The 13,128-nt window shown below is 42.0% G+C and overlaps 1 protein-coding gene across 2 annotated transcripts in view; it reads right to left on the bottom strand.

Moving 5' to 3' along the window:
* The window catches only part of EXOSC5 (exosome component 5), a 1,116,451-nt gene that overhangs the window by 1,023,905 nt on the left and 79,418 nt on the right, over positions 1-13,128 (bottom strand). Inside the window, exon 1 of one of the 2 annotated variants that reach the window (XM_044062751.1) lies at positions 10,743-10,821. Coding sequence is in view for 1 of the 2 variants with exons in the window: in XM_044062741.1 (XP_043918676.1) it covers positions 10,743-10,856 (114 nt within the window). In the remaining variant the exon portion in view is untranslated. Of the gene's footprint in view, positions 1-10,742; positions 10,857-13,128 lie in introns of those variants that run through there. The other variant, XM_044062741.1, reaches the window with a different exon arrangement.

A 13,128-nucleotide genomic window follows, 5' to 3' on the forward strand; every position in this document is an offset into this window, starting at 1 on the left:
CCCTGGATGAAGCCTGAAGAGCATCGAAACCACACTGCAAAGAATGTTTGCCAACATGATCTGATGCATGAACCAACTCCTGGAGCTCCTTACACTCTATACCCTCAGATAAAGCATCCACCTTAGATTTCAATTGGCCTAACAAAAAATGCTGATACTTCAACATATGAAATTGGCAATTCAAAGCCCTCATAGCTAACGTAGAGGAGGTGTACACTTTTTTCCCCCACCTATCTAACGCTCTAGAATCTTTATCCAAAGGAACTGGATTCTTAGCCACAGAAGCCCTGACACCCTTCGGACCTTGAATAATAGTTTTCGGATCAGCTCTAGGACTCTTGTACAAATACTTATGTGCTTCTGGAACTCTGTAATATCTGTCTGGCTTGACAGGGGCGGGGGGCAAAGAATCCGGATTAAGGGAAGCTTCAGAAAAAACATCCTGAACAACATCTAAGACAGGAGGAATAGCCAAGGGCCTATGTTGTGGCAAAAACAAAAACTCCCTAAGCCTTTTCCGAGAATCTGAAAAATCCTGACCTTCCCACTTGAAATGTCCCCTCATGGAATGTAAAGTTTCAGAAAAAGAAAAATCCTCTGTAGGAGAAGCAGAAGGACAGGAATCCTCTGCATCCGAATCTGAATAGGGAGGGAAATCCTGAATTTCTTCAACTGAAGAATCAGAGAAGTCTGAAGAATGATCCATTCCCTCTAAATCTGCCTCCACCCTAGGCCTCTTCTCTGGGGGGGGCATAGAACCCCTGATCAAAGTAATCAAGTCCTCTGCCATTTTCAACATATGCTTTTTAGGAACAGGGGCTGGAGAGCCAGAACTATGGCCAGGGCCAGCAAGACCAGGTTTGGCCTTAGCATGGCCTTTAGCCACTGAAATAGAAGGCCTAATAACCTTTTGTAAAGATGGAACTACAGATACCCGAGAAGCACCCTCAGCCTGGCCTAGTTCCTGAGAGGCCAACTCCTGCAAAAGTAAAGGTTCCCCCTGGGATTCAGCCAAACCCTCGGCAGGATCCACAGATTCAACCGGAGGTTCCATAGAACCAGCGTCCGCAACGGACTCATCCGGTTTAGACCTCAAAGATTTATCTTTACGCTTTTTAGCGGTAGCGGGCGTCGGAGGATCCGACGGCATGTTATAGTTACACCGTTTACCGAAAACAAGCCTGGCACAGTCTAATCTTCGTTTAATGGTGCGCTTACTAAATCTAGCACAAAAGCGACACCCGACTACGTCGTGCTCAGGCCCCAAGCAAGGAATACAGAAAGAATGATAATCCCTATGAGGTATCTGTTTCCCACAAGAAATACAATTATTAACTTTTTCTGTCATCCGGATAACTGAGGCAAGAAAAGACAAAAATTTCCCCAACGGGGTACTTAGCCCAACTTGGTCTTCGGTCTGAAACTCGATAAATGAAAATTTCAGAACGCCGAACGGCACTTGCAAACGCTGCTTCTGCTTAGAACCACGCGGCAAGAAAGACTGAGGATATGGCGTCGGTCATGCGCTTAAGTACTACTACGTACTGACGTCAGCTCTAGGCGACAATGACCGATGCCAGCCTAGCTCTTTGGTATTCGGGCCGACCGAGGACAGCGGACTACCCACAAGTTATGACTGCAGCAATGTGAGACTAAGAACATCTTCCCTTTAGCAGGTCACACACAAAACTAGATAGAGCTGTTTATACATACATCTGGTAAGTAACAGTTGCCTTCAACAGTTTAACAAGAAACTGTCTTTGTTATATACAGACCTAAACACAAACGTAACTTAAAAACCTTGCCAAAACAAGCAAGTAAGGCATTGACTAAAACTATAAACCTCAGAAGGAGTTACTGACAAATAAATATGACTGAACAGTAGTAAATGCACGAACCTGTCCCAACTCAGGCTGAAGTGAAGAAACATACTCACAGTAATACACTGTGCAGACAGAACTAATAAATTGAGAAATACACACTAACCATTTATTAGACAGATGTCTAGACAAACAGTTAAAGTGAGGTACAGATATTAAGGTGGACAGAAAAATAGCCTACTTATTGCCAGGTCATTTGTGTACAAACTTGTTTATAATTTTGGGGTTTCAACTGAGGTCATAAAAAATGGTAGGGGGGACCTAAAATGGATCCCCCACAGCATCCCAGAGTACTGTAGATTCAAAAGGGATGATTAGATCCTAAGGATCCAAGCTACTAAAAGCTACAAAAACAAATGTACTTTGACTGGAGGCTACGTCTCAGATGCTCTTCACAAAAAAGTGTGAGAGAGAGAGAGAGAGAGAGAGAAACTGAATCTAAAGTCATTGGTTAACTCCAGTCCAAGAGAGCAAGTGTTCTATGCCCAAATTCTACATCAGGATTGGGGTTTAATGAGCAGTCCAGGAAAAGGGAAGGTTATTTTTTTTTTTTTTTTATTTATTTTATTTAACATTTGTTGACTGGGAATGTCCGACTAGGTTCCACAAAGCCTGTTTTCAGCGGAGGCCCGGGGAGAAATGCTCCACATGCATGTCTTTGGAATGTGGGAGGAAACCGGAGTACCTGGAGGAAACCCACGCAAACACAGGGAGAACATGCAAACTCCACACAGAAGGCACCCCAGCTGAGAATCGAACCGGAGAACCTCTTGCTGTGAGGCGACAACGTTAACCGCTGCACCACTGTGCCGCCCATATTCAAATGCCCTTATTCAAAGGGCAAGGACAGAATGCTCATGATGTCACTCCATCCAGGGATTGAGGGTGGATGGCTGGGTATGCAAACATACACCTAGTAACTCTCAGTGTGACTTAAAGGGGAAACTAGAAGGGCCTGTGAAGTAACAGGGAGTGATAAAGAGCAGCATTGGGTGATGAGATGACATTTATGTTCTTTGGGAAAAAATAATGCGGCTAGGAGGCCTTAACCTGCAAACATTAGACCCTGGCTCTATTTGGCTTTCAGGTTTAGCAAAATAAATAGTTACATACCACAATGATAAATCTGTAAGAAGGTCTGTCTTCTAACTACTGGGACTTTCCACTGCAGGTATAAGGACTGTGTTAGGCTGCTGTTCACTCTCCCCTTTCCCATCATGCATCACACACCTCTCAGTCTCCCTCCTCCTCTGTCTCTCAGTACTGTAGTCAGTGAGAAAGCTTAAGCAGTTAAAAAACACAGAGGACAGAAAAAAGTATGAGAGAGGAAAAAAGGTAGAGGGTGCAAGGATATATTACGGAAGATGGACCTACTTAAACATCTACCTATATGCATACATAACTGTACGAGATAACTGGAAAACCTTGGGGAACCACTGGTACACAGAACCAAACAAATATACTGATAACATACTCTGACGATAGCCAAGTAAGAACATTTGGATTTAGAAACTAGGCTACTACAGTGCATATATTCCTTACAGTGATGTCCCAGAAAAAGGCATGAGAATAGCCACTACCTTAAAAAAATGAGCACTCCGTCACACAGGAGCTCTACCATGCTTATCATGGAAAAACAAAAGTAAGCCAACAATCTGGAAAAGACACCCTTGGTAATCATTTTACCTAGACTGGACTTAGCAAAAGGAAAACTGTTGCTATTCCTCTGTGAACACCTAAATTCTCCATGTAAATTCTAAGCTGCCTGTGAACAAATACAGTGAAGGAGAAAGCCTCCTTTACCCTTGGAAGAAAAATGAACTGAATTAAACAGTTTCTGAAGCAATCTTCAGCACAAAACATGGATTAACCTTATGCAAAACCCCTTCCTGGTGGAAATCCAAGTAAACAGATGTGACAATAACAGCCTTAAGTTCACAAAGACTTCAAACTAAAGTAACAGCCATTAAAATGAGTCCTTCCAAGAAGAGAATAATTCCAAGTTGAATAAAGCAGCAGCATGCTTGAATACAGGGAAAGTAATGTTCTCGAGTATTTAATTAGCACCCAAAGAAGTGGACCCCGATAGGAGATGGCAGCTGAAAGATTATGTGTAAAAACATTTTGCAGACTTTCAGGGATGCTAGAGAAACAAAATGGACACTTGACTGGGTATTACAAGTGGTTAGCAAATGAACCTTGATTAAGAAATAACTTAAGTCAGAGTCAAAATGTCCAAACACCAGAACTGTCAGAAAATGAATAGAAAGAATCAGCACTGTTGTGCTTTGACCATAACAAAAAAAAAACAAAGTCTGAGCACAACACCAATGGGCAGAGGTGATGACTAAGGCTAAACTAGCTGTGAAACCTGAGCCCTTATCTATCACTGGAACTGGAATAGTCATAAAATTAGCATCAGGACATGAAGATCTGGGAGACACTTGCCGGACAGGCGAGACAGCAGTATCAGAGGTTTGCACAGGGGTTACAGCTAAAGGAGAGAGAGAGAGAAACTCAGTCTCTGCCAAAAGGAAGCTATAAAGATTACTTCTGCCCTGGATAACCAAGCTTTCTAAATTAACTTCAAAGGACATGGGGCAAAAAAGTACGAAAATAAAGCCATTTGTCCACTCTGTATGATCTTCCAGACATATGAATCTGCAAAAGGAAGCATGGGTACCAGCTGCTGGATAGGGACACAGACACACGGAGAGACAGACAGACACACGGAGAGAGACAGACAGACACACGGAGAGAGACAGACAGACAGACGGAGAGAGACAGACAGACAGGCACACAGACAGACAGACACACAGACAGACAGGCAGACAGGCAGACAGACACACACACACAGACACACACACACAGACACACACACAGACACACACACAGACACACACAGACACACACAGAGACACAGAGACAGACAAAAAAAACTATCCACAGCAGGGTTGGCCTACTGGTCAAGTTGCTTAGTCTGACAGTTAACACAGAGGGTTAAAGCTGTGAGCTGCAATTCCTGTGGTACAGGTTTTGATTCCCTCAGTCCCTGCTTGCCTACTGTGTGACGTGCACAAGTCACTTAACCTGACAGTGCTTAGAAGCAACTGGAAATTTAGGCTAGGCTTCTCAATGGTCCCTCGGACTGTAAAAGCCTAGTAACGTCCTATGAACATATTCCTGGTCCACCTCATACTGGTGGCATATCCCAGACATGTACCTTCAAGGATGGGTCTTATTCTTGTTATGAAATCCCACCCTAAGTGGTAATGTGCCCCTCATTTGTCCATCCACTTTACAATGTGACGGGCTGCCCATCACCACACATGCTTGTGTCACAGATGTATGTATCACTATATCTCCACATTTCCCCTTCCCAATAAGGGGCAAGTGGGCACTGAGCCTCCAGCAAATGAACTGCTAATCAAATTCAGGTTGTCTGGGTCACAGTCAGGGCTTTCAGTCTGCACCATGTTGCGAAAAGATGAAAGAACTTGGCAACTCTCTAAAGAGCATAATTCATGGGGCCACTGGAAACATTAGCTCAAATATTCAGTCAGGAAGTTTGACTCATCAGGAATGGTCAATGCCAGCAGAAATCCCTGGAATTGGATAGCTCAATGCCACATTTTTATAACTTCTTGGACACTAGACAAGAGTGTATACCCAGTCTGCAGCAATACTCTCTGAATGAAAGAAGAGGACCTGTGTGGAAATGAAATTCTGAATTGCCCAAGTGAACAGAAGCAATGTCCTATAATCCAGAACACTTGCATCCAAGTCAGTCTCCTGGTACATCCCAATCCTCTGGACAGTTTGCCTGCTAAAATGTCTCTTTCCCCACTCCAGGGCATATGTTCTGGTGGAGACTGTAGTCTCTGGACTGCGGAATTGAAGAGGGTTCACTGTCGGGATGTTTGCTTGAACCAGCCCATATACTGGGTAGAGCAGCATGCCTATAGATCTGAATGGATTGATAAATGGATTCAAAATTGAGGCCAGCACACTCAGAGGGTCTGGTACAGACCATTGTATGCAGCCATGAATAAAGGACCACAAAAATCAATGCTGACACACAGCCCAGAGCTTTAAAACAAGATTCTGCTGGAGGTTTTTTTGAAGGATTGTGAAAAAAGAAACTGCTTGAAGGAAAAGGATCCTGTCATGAAGTAAAAGGGTTCACACACTGTGGTGTTTAGGGAACAACCTATGAAAACTAGTACAAGATCCAAGCAAAGATGAGACGTTGAGGTTCACATGAAAGAACAGGTTGAGTAGAAAACTCTCTCAGATAAAGAAGTAACCTAGGCTGGAATGACAAGGGGCAGTTGTCCAGAGTGAAATGCTCCAGATTCCTCTTCCTTGAGATGACGTGCAATTAAAGGGGAGGGGAATTAAAAAAAATAAAAAGGAGATAACAGGAAACAAAGTAGCAGCTTAACCTGCAGTCTGATACATTTTCTGGGTTAACTGAAACTGTAGTCATCAAAAGCGTTTTAAAGAAAGCAAACTTAAAATTGGGCATGCATTTTATTAAAATGCTGCTATAAATTATTTACTGCACGTTATGTGACTTTTGTCATGGAATTTAACTATTTAACGTATATAGGTTTGAATGTAGATTTATTCATTTGGTGCATGATTCAGAACAAATGTTCTCAGTTTTATTAAACTGATTCCATTAAGTACATCTGCCTCTTGGTGTTATTTTTTTTTTTAACACCTCTTTTCGAAAAATGTCTTTTTTGGGGGAAGGGAGATGCCAAACAGAAGTGCTCAAAACTGGCAGCAAATTTTCCAACCTTGAAGTTGTAGAGGCATGCCTTTTCAATGTCCAAGAAACACATCATTTTATAGGGAGAGATATGCAACAATGGACAGCACCATGACCATTTAAGAGGTTTGTTTGGGAATATATATGTTCAGGCCAATAGAACCTAGAATGGACCAAAGACTCTTGGCTTTCCTGGGCACCAAAGAAAATCTCAAATAGTATCCTATGCATTTCCAGTACAGTAAGACTTCCTAGATGCCTTTTTTGGAGGGGAGCTTTTGTACCTTCTTTCTTGCCACTATTTTCTAATGGGATGGGACATGGGGTTTGGGTGAAAAGCTATCAGATGTACTCTCTGTTATAATCTCCCTGAGCTATTCGTCCCTGGACATTTTCTCCACAATGGGATACAGAAAGAACTTCCCCACCCGACATACCTCCTTGTAGGAGGTAGAAAGCAAGGAGTCAGGACTTGATTAATTTTGTGGCTGACCGTGGCCTCCTCGGGGCTCACTAGGAACTATGGCCTCTTGGCCCACAATATTGGCAGGAAGCATATTTGGCAGAAAGTCTTTTCCAGGTACCCTCAAGGTGGCGCTACTGTAGGCCGCACCCAAACTACAGGTGGTGGCGCTACTGTAGGCCGCACCCAAACTACAGGTGGTGGCGCTACTGTAGGCCGCACCCAACCTACAGGTGGTGGCGCTACTGTAGGCCGCACCCAACCTACAGGTGGTGGCGCTACTGTAGGCCACACCCAAACTACAGGTGGCTTAGGAGGGTAAAATTTTACTTACAGGTGTTAGTATCTGCTCCATCTCTTACATTCCTTTGAAGTACCTACCGACTTCCCGACCAAAAAGAAGCGACCTTTGAAATTGTTATTATTTAATGTACACAATTAAATAGAAATGAAAATACTTATCCAATGTCCACAAGGTTAGTCCAATTATGTTAGTGACCTCTTTTCAGGGGAGACCTGAGGTGGTATTTATACTACTAGGGAAAATTTGTCCAGGGCATTGGGAAACGTCCCATATTCTTTTCAATAGATGCCATGGAATCTTTTACAGCCATCTGAGCTACAGACAGATAGGGCTTTGGTTTATGTCTCATCTGAAGGACAGCACATACTGGAGTGCAGACCCCACACCCTTTAATTTACAATAGTGACACTGTATTGCAATGTGATCTCTGCACCTGGGTGGGAATAGAACCCACAGCTTTCTGATCATCTGTCAAAGGCAAGTGTGCTAGCTATTGTGCCACTAACACTGACAGTATCCTAGGAGAAGTCTGTCAGCTGACACTAAGAGTGCTGGCAGAGGACAATAACAAATCCTGTGGGTCTAGCATCCCATCCCACTGGATATACACCATGCATGCATACTGTCAGGGTTTATGTATTAAGTACCCACTTCCTGATCTTCTCCTTTGTGGAACAATCTGCAAACTCTTCATGTCACTCTGAAAACAAAACACATACATTAAGTAATTTAACAGATACAAGGACAAGTTGGCAGACACAAAAATACAATTCCTTGAACATGTATATAGCACAGCACTCCTTAATGCAGGACAGGTAGCAGGTCTCTCTTTAGTGACAGCTTTCCACTGGACCGCTGCAAATACAATGACAGCAGCTTGGGAGGTTTTGGCTAAACAAAGCATTCTCTCAGAGGTCAGCTTATTTAAAAGCAAGCTTAAACCCTACCTCAAATCACACTGGCTATGCCCCTGTGTTAACCCAGACTAAGAACCTAACTATTAACTAGACTCCCACAATTCCTAGCCTATCATGATCTTTTGTTGTCTCACTAATTTTTAGTGAGCTTAACCTTCCTTAGGATTTTTTCTCATGTAAATAAGTATATACTGTGGAATGATCAAACACCTTCATATAGTATCACAACCTGTGTGTTAAATAACACTAGAAATCCATCCTTGTTTGCTGTTCTTCTATACTCTATTGATCTCTAGTGTTTTTCTTTCTTAGGTTTTTGTGAGACCTTAGTATCTCATCATAAATTACTAGGTGTATCTAATTTTGTAATGTGTTATAAAGATTTGTACTACACCATTTCTAATACAAATGTATTAGTCTTATTCATCTATTCTTAGATAAATTTTTCCTTTTTCCTACTGAAATATAAAATATATAATCTTAGGCTTGTACTATAATTGTTAAAACTTATGTACCAAATTATACTGTTATTGTCTTTGTCTTGACCTTTTATGTTGTTGTAATTTGTGGAGCTTTTCTCCCCGGGCCTCCACTGAAAATGGACATATATCCAGCTGGACTAGCCCGGTCAACAAATGTAAAATAAAATAAATAAAATAAAATAAATAAAAATAAATATTCTGCTTTCTTGGCAACTGGGATATAATGTAGGAACTTTCCCACACAGTTTTGGTGGCATCCTGAGTGATACCTTTAAAGCAGGGTTCACCATGTTACAGAGATTACAAATAGAACTACACTGAAGAGACAATGTAAAGAAGTCCAAGGCTCTCAATACTATCCTGAAAAGGTAGAAGTAGGTATAACTGTAGAATGAAGTGGAAATGCTAACATGGAGGGATCAAACTGCTGAAATATCTAGAAAGCCAAAGCTAGAAACCCTGGCATCACAGCTACTGATGTGAATGTTTTCAATGTAAAATATTCACATCAAAATCATCAATGCTTGAAATGCAGATGACAAAAGAGATGGTACCCAGAAGGGTATGGAACTGCCAACACAGACCATCAATGTCAAGTAAGGTTTTGGAGTACGGCATGGCCTATCAGAAATGAAAAGGTAGACAGGAAAACTGGTGTTGAAAAAAGGACATCTAAGGAACAAGTATTGGCATTGCAAAAGCAAGCACCAGAACAAGTGGCATGGCCACTGGTGCGGCATACTGAGGTGCCATGGAAAAGGCAGTATTCATAGAAAAGGTGACCACTATTTCTAAAAAAATTTTCCTTCTTAAACTTAACAGAAGTTGAGGTTGAGGCAGACTGTGAAAGGCAGCAATGATACTGTTACATCTACATACAGATATGTTATCATGCTGTGTACCCAAACAGGAAAGATACTTGATGAGCCTGTAAGCAGGACGAATGAGCTTTTTCCAGGCACATGTACTAAAAGAGAGCAAAGACATCACGAGGGAAAAAGGTTGAGAAAACCACAGGAAACCGTAAACTGTTGAAAAACACAAAAACTGCCACCGACTAGTCTCTGAAACACCAAAACGAACTTTAATATAGTGAAGTGCTTTTCGTCTACCCAAATAGGTAGACTTCATCAGACAAATGTATAAAAACAGTGTAACAACCTTTTTAAAGCCAAAAGGGCAAGGGAAAAAGGTACTAGAAACACAATAAAAAGGATAGAAATCAAGAAAAAAAAAAAGTAAATTCAAATCGGTTATTTTAGAAACAAACCAAAAGCATCTGAAGCATCAAAAACAGAATGGGGTAGTTTTCTACCTTAACCAAGCTTTTGCATGGCAAGCAAAAAGTGCGTGTGTGCGTGTGCGTGTGTGTGTGTGTGTGTGTGTGTGTGTGTGTGTGTGTGTGTGTGTGTGATGCAGTACATGACTATAAAGGTGGAATGTTAGGATGGCCACCAAACAGTCCTAACACCTACAATTTAGATCCTTGTGGTCATCAAAGATGCAACGCAGTTTTTCAGAGATCACTAACTCAGAGCCAGTAAGGAATAAATACTAATGATTTGGAAAGGCCACATTCCCCTAAAGGGGAGGTTACCTGTCCTACAGTTCACAACAAGGAGCTGCCCTACTACGTATGGCTAAATAAAGAAAGATATAGCGATGAAGCATAAGGAGGTCATGGCAGTGCTGATCGTCCAAGACTGCACTGGACTTCGCTCAAGGCTAATTCACAGTATAAGCATAAATAAAGTCTTACCTATAAACAGTGCTCTTTTTGAGGTTTACTGATCAATGTTCCTGCACAGTTAACCATTAAATAAGAATGGTAATTGCCTCATCTGCAGTACTGAGGCAAAACCACAGCTCCATACTGTTAGCCACAAAGAAGTACTAGTAATTAAATGGTGAGATCTTACCTGAAAGTCCAACCTTTGGCTTCAAAATAACCTCCACTGTCGCTTTGTCAAAAATCTCTTTGCTGACCTTTACATCAGCTGGACCATATACTGCAGCCAAGACAGTTGTATCACCTGAAGTGCAAGCAAATATGACTATTACCAGTTAACACATGCCACATTCAGAACTACTCAACTGATAACATACAGTTCCATATTCGGTTGCATTCTTCTCCAAAACTGTATAAAATTATAATGTAGTATGACACAAGAACAATTTTCCAATTCTTTAAATCTTCTGAAAACATTGCATTCCAAAAACTCTACTAAATCCTCAAAAAAACAAACAGTTCTAGATGGTCAAAAGTATACAATAAACAAAAGTATGTAAACAATAATGCATGACAGGGAATATATATATATATGTGTGTGTGTGTGTGTGTGTGTGTGTGTGTGTGTGTGTGTGAAGGTAAAAAGGATACACAGACAAAACATTCAGTAAAAACTACAACAAAAACTCACCCAAGCTATGGTTTTCACTGTGATATCTTAAACCTCCTGCAATGGAGTCTCATGGGATATGTGCAAATGACCCCTTAAAGACATCAAGTGTTTCAGATATATGACTTGTGAATGTCCATGACTTTCTTTATTTTACATTTTAAGTCTTTATGGTTATATTTAGGCTAATAAAGAGACCCTGTGTTTCTAAACTATTGCCAAAAAAGAAGTTATGTTCTTATCATAACATTCCATCTGAGTAGTAGACTTCATTCTTCTGCACATATGGGTATACGGATCCGATTCGGATCCAAGCCGGCAAAAACTTTTCAAGCATCAGCTCCAAGCTCCTCCCCTACCTATATTACCTCACTTCCTCCTATCTAGCCCCAGATCGAGTTTGCTGTCACTAAAAAGCGAAGTAACCAAAAACCCTAAACAGGATAAACTGAAGAGTGAGGGGGAGTGCAGAAGAATGAAGTCTACTACTCAGATGGAACGTTATGGTACAAACATAACTTCATTATCTGAAGTAGTTGACGTCATTCATTCCGCACATATGGGACAGAGTCCCCAGCTACTAGAATTCCTGGGAAGCCCTTATGGAAGGATATTTCTGAGCACCGCAGAGCCAAAGGATGCTCTCCCACTAGAAATAAGATCCAATTTGTAATGGGAGATGAATGTGAGCGAATTTGCCCAAGTCGCTGCTGCACAAATATCATCCAATGGAACTCTCGACCAGAAAGCTGCAGAGGTTGCCATAGCTCTAGTGGAATGAGCCTTCAATACACCAGGAGGAGATAACCATTTGTCCTTATAGACCTGCGCAATACACAGGGTGATCCACCTTGCTAAGAACACTTTTGAAACTGTTTTGCCCAAAAATGGTTTAGAAAGAGAGACAAACAATTGATCCGACTTCAGGAAGGGTTTATTCTTATGGAGGTAAAAACGAAGCTGTCTATGGACATCCAACAAATGACACTTACGTTCACCCCTATTCTGAAAATTTGGGAAGAAGACTGGCAAATTTATGGATTGATTAATATTGGCTGCTGAAGACACTTTGGGAAGAAAAGAAGGGTTCATGCGCAATGAAATCCTATCCTTGTGAAAAACCAAATAGGGGGGCAAGGAGGATAATGTCTGCAACTCAGAAACTCTCTTAGCCAAAGTGATGGCGACCAAGACTGCTGTCTTCCATGACAAGAACTTCATCGGAACTGAACCGGCTGGCTCGAAAGGGGGGGGGGTCAAGGCCTGAAGGACTAAAGTCAAATCCCAAGGGGGCACAGTTTCTTTAACTGGAGGTCGCAATAAAAAAGTGCCCTTCAGGAAGGCTTTACAGAGTTTGGCCGAAGCCAGAGCAACCTTATTTTCACCCACATGAAAATTAGAGATGGCAGCCAGTTGAACCTTGATGGTGGAAGCACTAGAGCCTGACCGAAAAAGATCTGCCAAAAAATCCAGTACGACTGGAACAGGTGCTGTAAACGGGTTCTGATTGCGCTGAGAGGCCCAAACGCAAAAACGTTTCCACTTGCTATTGTACAGTTTCCTAGTAGAGACTGTAAGAGAAGCTACCAGAATATTCTTAACAGGAGACAAAAGTCTGGGAGTCCTGATGATCATGGGAACTGGAGCAGCCAAGCCGTCAGCTTGAGACTGTCCAGGTTGGGCAGGGGCAAGCCTGACAGGTGAGAAATTAGATCCGGACGTGGATCTAGAGCCCATGGAGGGGCCAACAGGTGAGACCATAGGAAAGGAAACCACACTTGACGGAGCCAGAAGGGAGCTATGAGAATGACTTTGCACTGCAGCCGGCAGGCTCTCTGAAGGAACTTCGGAATCAGAGGTAGTGTGGGATAAGCATACAGTTGCCCGGGAGGCCAAGCCTGGACTA

Source organism: Protopterus annectens, chromosome 1.part0, assembly GCF_019279795.1.
Source record: "Protopterus annectens isolate FY-2018-M chromosome 1.part0, PAN1.0, whole genome shotgun sequence".
In the NCBI taxonomy this organism is placed as follows: Eukaryota; Metazoa; Chordata; order Ceratodontiformes; family Protopteridae; genus Protopterus; species Protopterus annectens.